Source organism: Fusarium subglutinans (genome assembly GCF_013396075.1).
Source record: "Fusarium subglutinans strain NRRL 66333 chromosome Unknown NRRL66333_c0000007, whole genome shotgun sequence".
NCBI classification, from domain to species: Eukaryota; Fungi; Ascomycota; class Sordariomycetes; order Hypocreales; family Nectriaceae; genus Fusarium; species Fusarium subglutinans.
Genome location: NW_023502070.1, coordinates 257,163 through 264,893, shown reverse-complemented (window position 1 = coordinate 264,893; position 7,731 = coordinate 257,163). Strand labels below are relative to the sequence as shown.

Below are 7,731 nucleotides of genomic sequence, written 5' to 3'. Positions count from 1 at the left end.
TTGGATGGACAGCCTCAGCCAGTTTAGTTTTTTTCGTCCGTCGATTTACCAGGGGTGACGTTTCTGGGGACAACGCTTCCATTTTTTGTTTTGCTTTTGTTACTGGGGTTTCAGTCCTTAACATCATGAAGCCAATATGTCTGCTAGAGGTAGAGAAGATGTATCTTTGCGGGGTTGGAGAGCTTCAGCGTTTCATTAGGCCGATAGCTGTCATTGAAATCGTCATTTTTGTGTGTTGGAGAATTGACTTCAGCCCGTCAAGTTCAATCTAATCTACCCTCGATTACATCAGAGCTCACTCAGTAGAGCAAAGCATCGCACCCTCTTTTTCGACTACCACCCGGCCGTATCTCGTCATTAACTGCCACTTGGGTAGCATCCATCAATAGGCCTCGGTTATGTCCTTTTGCAGCTATCTATGTAGCCCAGATGAGCAGTGCAAGTTGATATGTATCGCTGCCAACTGATCGTTCATATAATGGTGCCTCACCGGAACTATATGTCCCTTCTATAATCAGGATGCCATGCTGTCCTCTTATTTTGATGAGGTTGCACAAGCAGGAAAAAAAAAAGTGACTGAGCTACGACTCTAGAGGAACATTTACCGCGGGCCCCCTCAACCTGCATCTGCAAGCCCCAAAATTTCGGCCCCAATCCCTGTTCCTCTCCCGCGTTCTCAAGCTCCAATTCGACGCACTCCAAGCCCTCCCCCAAATGGCCGAGATGCAGGCCTTGGGGAGCAAGAAAACTTTGGACCTTGAGCGAGGTTGTCAAAAATAACTGATCTAAATGTCCACTATTGCTGCAAGAGATCTACAGAAGTCTTTTTGTCGCTTAGGATGTAAGTCTCAAGTATTCTTGCCTCCCAACGACAGGATGGAACCCCAACAGCTAGTGATAGTCTAGGCTTGTGTCTTAGGTCTGGGGGTTGTGTTGGCTTGGCTTGTGAGGCCAAACAAACAGGATGAGGGAGGGCGTGTGGCTGCTTGTCGGCACCAGATGTTGTTTGTGTGTTTCTCAACATTCATTAATATTTAAACAATATGCGGGAGCATGGAGTAAAAAGGAATCAGTCAGGATCTACCCAGTCAGGCTCTACCCCTTGTTGTTTACATTCAACGTCGAAATTTTCCCTCATCATGACAACTTCGGAACTGTCGTACCCTCCGAATATTGTCTCCATGATGGAAATGCTCTTGGCTCCACCGAGATGAGCCCCCTGGGAGCAGAAGTGGAGATACCTTCACAACCAGATCATTTGTTTGGTTCATTGCTCGTGGGACCTCGGTCATGCTGGCCATTATCGATTTGACGTCAGAACCAAAAGATGGGTTCGTCGGATCTAGAATTAAACACGAGGACAAGACGACCCGGAACTACCGTGATCCATCGCCGGGCCTCCGAGCCAGCGCCGCCAGGACTTCGGACTGCCGACGTACCCTTCCATCCGGCCAGTAGAAGGTCTCTACGGAGCATCCGGACAGCTGATCGCTAACCGCCGTTCTCCAAGATGATTACCTCTGATCGCGAAACCTGTTTGAATCAAGTGCTCAACTCAATATAGTATTTCCGATCACCCGGTCACCTCGGCTGTTTCAAAACCACCAACATCGGCTATTATGTCTTGTGATGCTGTCTCCAAGCACCATCCAATGGCTTACAACAACTTGGCGTTTCTTGTCATACCTTTCTTCGGTAATCACGATGTATGCATCGTGGGTCCCTTGACAATACATTATTTTATTAGCCATCCGTTTCACGTATCGCTTCATGATCTAGGCGCCCAGCATCGTTGGTACAAATGGCATAGTATCCTTATTACCGCAGCATCTTGGCCGAAGTGCATGCTTTTCATCGAGCTTTACGTACAGACTACATAAAATCAACAAGAAATCGCGCATTTACACAATTGTTTTCTCTTACTGCGTATGTTGGCCTCATCTTGTCTGTGTCCTTATCTAGGGTATCATGCACTCCACTTACACTAAAAGCTTGTTACGGATTCAATCCGGAAATGCAAACCATGATAAGTCCCTGGTTATGTAAACTGGATGATGGGCTAGTGGTTGCAAATTATAATGAATATAAGTTTTCTGATAGGTAACTGTATTTGACTCTCAGTGTAGATTGGCATACAGGCATTGGTTGGGACTAGGTACCTTCAAGCAGCAGAGCTTACCGCCTGAATACAGAATGACTGAATACTTACCTAAGTCAGGCGTACATAGTTACGGTCAATTTCACTGCTGTCCTATGTCCAGTAACTTACATTGTATACAGGTGTAGCAGTCATCTGTGATAACACAGAAACAGCCATACCCGGGAAACGAGTTCAGTTACAAATGAGAACGGAAATACCCTGCTTTATCTCATCATTGGTAGTGGATGCCTGAATTGTTGCAGTACAAGGCTGAGCAGGCACACGGTCATGGTCCTTGGATGAGGTTCATGCCTAAGGTACCTTATTAGGCTTTGATTTTCTGCGTGGGCACCGGATAAACTATCAGAACCACTAAACACAAACCCGGAATAAAGATTTGAGTGACCTGGAACCAAACTGCGACACTTAAAAAGGCTGCCCCACCTGTCACGCTCTTTCGCCTCAGCTTTTCTCCTCCCACTTCATCCATCATCACCTCACAAACCAAGAAAAGAGCAGCATCACTCTTGACGACAACGCCCATCGAGGCGAACACGCAAACAACGCCAGTGCAGTTATTTTCCGACCTGTCTTTAGTACTGACAACTTTTTCCTCGTTTGACGATCTCTGTTGGCTTCATCGCTCACTGCACAATCTCGTGACTCGTCGCGCTCCTGACGCAAACAGTAGAAGAGCTTTCTCTCGCACAAGTCGTACCCGTACTCCTGAGGCCTGCCTTCTCTATTTGTATTTGCGTCGCATATTTCCAGCTGATACATTCCTTTATCTTACAATAACTGGGACTGCTCTCGTACTACCTATCTCGCCAGTCGCGACTGCGTAAAAGAAAAAATCTCTACCTGCCCACCTAAGGAAGGAAGGACCCGCTTAAGCTTTCGTACCTGAATAACGCGACAAAGAAATCTTGATTCAGACAGACGTACTCTTCTGCATCTCTTACCTTTGCCTCGCTTCCCTCGTGCTGCAGGCATTTCATTTCAAGTGGTATCGCCCACCTCTGGTCATTTCACTGTCGGACCATATCTGGAGTGCATCACGTTTTGAGGCATCACGCGTAGCTCGTCGACTACTCCAGTCTACCGTACAAGCACTACAAACATCACAATCACTTCAAACAAATCAACATGGCGTCCGCAGTCGCGGATTTGGAGGCTGGTCTCCAGGCTATGCTCAACTTAAAGCCGCCAGGTGTGTCCGGATCTCGCATCACCAGTTTGACCTCTCTTTGCGTTTCCAACATCCAGGTAAGGTTTAACCAAACATCTCCATTTACTTCAATGCCAAACAATCGCTAACCGCTTGTCCCAACAGGCTGAATCCGTCCTCATCCAGAAAATCTTTACACACTTCAAAAAGACACCAGGAACACACAAGTTGGGGGTACTCTACGTCGTAGACTCTGTAACCCGGAAATGGCTCGAGCAAGCCAAGGCACAGGCACAGACAATTAACAGCTCTGCCCCGGATGGGACCTATGCCGCTGGCGTCAACCGAGTGACAGAACTCATGCCTGTTTTGATGAATGACATCCTGCAATCCGCCCCGGAAGAACAAAAGGTACGCATATCTGACTATCACCCTCATGTAGCTGGCAACCAGTCACTGCCACGTGCCACGCATACTGGAGCACCTTACAAGGCACTTCTGTTGATGACCTTCGTTCCTTGACATACTTAACCTTCGTACTGCTTATTTGGATCGTAACTCACACATAATCCACTGTGTAGGAAAAGATTAAGAAGCTCCTTGATATCTGGGAGAAGGGCCAGACGTTCCCTACACCAATGCTCGAGTCTTTTAGAGAGAAGCTCAACGCACCACCACAGAGTACGTTTTTCACGCAAGCAGTATCACACCTGGCGTTATATGCCCAAGCGGTACTGCTCTACTGCCTCGAATCAACTTGTAGTCTAACCCATGTGATGTTATAGATGAATCGACAACTCCTCCCGGTAGCCCGCCTCCCAATGTGCTAGGCTCGCAGCATGGCAGCGCTTCAGCTCCGGCTACGACTTCAGCTCCTCCAGCTCCTAGCGGCACATCTATTCTTGAGGCTTTGGCTAACATCGCTCGTCAAAACACGACCGCCCCTCCTGCCAACCCCTTGCCGGCTCCCACAGCGCCGTATAACCTGCCAACTGCCGCGCCACCTCAACCAGTATCATCTGCTACGCCGCCTGTATCGTATCCTTCGGCGTCGCAGCCCGTAAATGTGCCGTCTCTTCCTTTCAGCCTCCCACATATGGGGGCTCAGAATGGATATGCAGGCTCTCCTCTGAACAACCCAAGTAACCAACCTAATCCGGCCAACGGGGCCATGCCCGGTGCAGCACCTGGCCTTGGGCTTGATCCAAGCACCCAGCAGCAGATCATGCTGATTAAGGCGCTCGCTGACCAAGGTATTCCATTTGATAAGATTCCTGCTCTCATTCAAAGTATGGGTGGCGCAGGAGCCGCGGCTGCTGCTGGCGCTCTCCCTGTTCAGCAGCCTGCCCCTTATGGACAGAGTCCTCAAATTCCTGGTCAAGCTGCATGGGGTGGCCCTTCAGGCAAGCCAGAGGATTCACGTATGCCAGGCTACGGCCATACAAGATCTCCTCCTAGATTCCATGGGCGTTCTCGTTCACGATCTCCTGACCGTGGCTGGGGTGGTCGTGGCTCTCCTAGAAATGGACGTGATCGCCTAGACTATACCCGTGACTCTCCTAACCGTGGTCGTCATGATGACCGCCGTGGAGGTGAATATCGCCAGCGTAGCCCTCATGGACACCGTGGACGAAGTGAGACCCCGCTTCAAGAACAAGGCTCAGCCGACAAATGGGTTGATTACGATCCAAATATTCCACCCGGAAGCATCAAGGTCTATAGCCGAACATTGTTTGTTGGTGGAGTAACGTATGTGTATCCTCATATGTATTCGTGTTGCGATAACTAACCAAGGAACAGCTGCTCTGAGAGTGAATTGCGCGGCATTTTTGGCCGCTTCGGTACGGTGCAAACATGCATTGTCAACAAGGACAAGCGGCATGCTTTCGTGAAGATGCTTAGCCGACAGGATGCTGTCAACGCCAAGCAAGGCACCGAGGACTCCCGCAACCTAGAAGTGCCCCTTCGTGTAAGTGACTGTAGTCTGCCTTTAGATGTTGATTCGAGCTAACTTTATCAGACTCGTTGGGGTGTCGGTTTCGGCCCTCGGGACTGTAGCGACTATTCAACGGGTGTCAGCGTTATTCCTATCCATAAGTTGACGGAAGCTGATCGCAAGTGGATGTTGACCGCCCCCTTTGGCGGCAGCGGTGGACAACCCATTGAGAGTGGCCTGGCGGTAGAGGAGCCCGATATCGAGATAGGAGCCGGAGTCTCATCCAAGGCCATCAGTCGACGCATGCAAACGGACAAGGGCGGTAGCAACGGACCCAAGTCAACTCGCAATCGGGACGAAGACCTCTCCCGTTGGCGCCGAAGTAGAGATAACGGCTCCAACGGCCACAATCGTCGTGACGATCACCGCGACCTTGCTCAGGATGGACAGGGCATGGTTGCCTCGTTCCCCTTTGGGATTGGCACACTGCCCAACGGCATGCCAAACTTTCCCGCTGGCTTCACATTCCCTGATCCCACAAATAACTAAGGGCTCCTTTCCAGGATGACGCACAAGATTATGTAATGATACCCAGGTATGGAAATGGGAGGACATTTGTTGTTTTATTGTTGATTTCCCTGGTTGCTGTGAGCAGCGAAGAAGGCGGCGTTGACAACATGGTTCCAAGGCCTATACAAGGACTTGGCTTCGGGAGACGGTTTCTTGCATCAGTTGATGGGCAAACAGTCGTGATTGGCGGCTTCGAGCAGGCGCATTGACGACCAGATGTGTTTTTGTTTGTTTGATGAAGGTCTCTTGACCCACGTAGCTTTGTTGGCTACAAATGAAAAGTTATGCTATTCCACTAAATGCTTGTGCCTTGTCAAGTCGTGCTTGTAAGTTCGGTTTTGCCATTGTAGTCGCTGGGTGTGATTCAGTGGTGCCCCCAAGTTCCAGTCTTGTACGTTGGGAAGCTTGCCATATTGATGATGTCCTTTCGCATTTACTTCCTACCTTAATGTCCTATATATCTCGTTGTTTCTGGATACAATATGTCGTTTGTTTTTTTACTGGGTGTTTGTTACCAAGACTTGCTTCGAGAGCTTTTCATAGCGAGTGCGACTAGTAAACAATCTCAAGATATTTGGTTTCTGTTTCCTGTTATTTAGCAGCATATCTCTTAGGAGTGAAGCCCTTGTGATCAACGATCGTGAGGTTTGAAGGGTGTAAACCGGGAGGGTGACATATTGGCTCTAGGAATGAAGTCTTCATCATTGTCTTTTTTTTTAGATATGCTCTCACGTGGATTATCAGCATCCCCTATATGCTTTATTGTTCTGAACAAGTCTTGTTGTCTCGTTCTTGTCGAGTTACATGATCTGACGGTATCCCCACATGCCTGCAGGGTAATCAACTCAGAACTTGACCTCGACTGTCATCGGTGTGTTTGTACAGACATGTCCTATTTATCTTTCAATTCCGATAAATAAGGTCTCATGTGTGATTTTTTTCATTCCAATTTGTATTTATGTTTGTATGAGTAACTTGTGGCTCTGTATGATCGAGTGTCATCCCTCATCGGGTGTATCGCCTCACAGCTTGAATCACTCACCACATCCGATACAGAGAAAAAAGCCTTCCCATCCGTTAGTAACAATGACTTTACTTCTCTCATAATGGCTATAGAGTCGAATCGTATTGCGACATCCTGACCGGTCACGGTGAGGCCATTCCAAGTCTCAACAGTGACGACTCGTTCCTGGGGGCACTGATGTGCTGTCAATCACTTCGATACTCTTTTTCGTTTGTTTTTAGAGGAAGATGTTTATTCATGTAGCTATGTTTTTTCTCGTTTGCCCTCGTTTTTCTTTGCTTGTCTTCATGTCTCCGTACTTATGAGCTGTGCGTGTATCTGGAAGCCTTTATGGCTTTTTCCTGGATCACATCGAATGGTTAAACCGGGAAGTGCTTCAAACTTGTTGGCATCGATGTCTTGACAGTGCATATCTGGATAACGCAGCAATGATACCACTTGTATTTGTTTCCAATGAATTTCTCTCCTTGTGCTCGTACAGACTGGGTATCTCAGGTGATAGATCTTTCTGCATAGTCCTATGACTTGGCTAAACTTAATTCTACTGAATGAATAAAAGTGTCGTTCTTTTTAACTTATACATATCACATAATAGCTTGGCTATGGCCTCTTGTTTTCCTTTTAGTTTGATTTGTTATTTAAATAAATTATATAATTGCCTGAAGCACGAGACCGCTGTCAGCCTCGTTATGTGAATGAATATGGGCTCTTTATGTCAACACAACATATCACCTTAACTCAGTTTGAACTAAACTCCCTACTTCAATGTACCGCCCCGTGCTTGTAATTCATTCCTAGCCACATGACCAGACAACAGAAGCCAAAGTTATACATTGCAACAAGTATCATCCCCCCTTGCCCCGGGTCGCTATATCTCAGCCTGGTACAGGGTA

At 47.9% G+C, this 7,731-nt stretch overlaps 1 protein-coding gene across 1 annotated transcript; it reads left to right on the top strand.

Moving 5' to 3' along the window:
* Positions 1 to 3,286: 3,286 nt before the first annotated feature.
* On the top strand, positions 3,287 to 5,793 carry FSUBG_1389 (Rpb7-binding seb1; the record flags this gene model as incomplete). The annotated part of the gene is made up of 6 exons (XM_036678827.1): positions 3,287 to 3,406; positions 3,474 to 3,719; positions 3,890 to 3,989; positions 4,094 to 5,057; positions 5,109 to 5,277; positions 5,329 to 5,793. 6 exons carry the CDS (start codon positions 3,287 to 3,289, stop codon positions 5,791 to 5,793), a joined length of 2,064 nt encoding a protein of 687 aa, XP_036543099.1.
* Between the last annotated feature and the right edge of the window lie 1,938 nt (positions 5,794 to 7,731).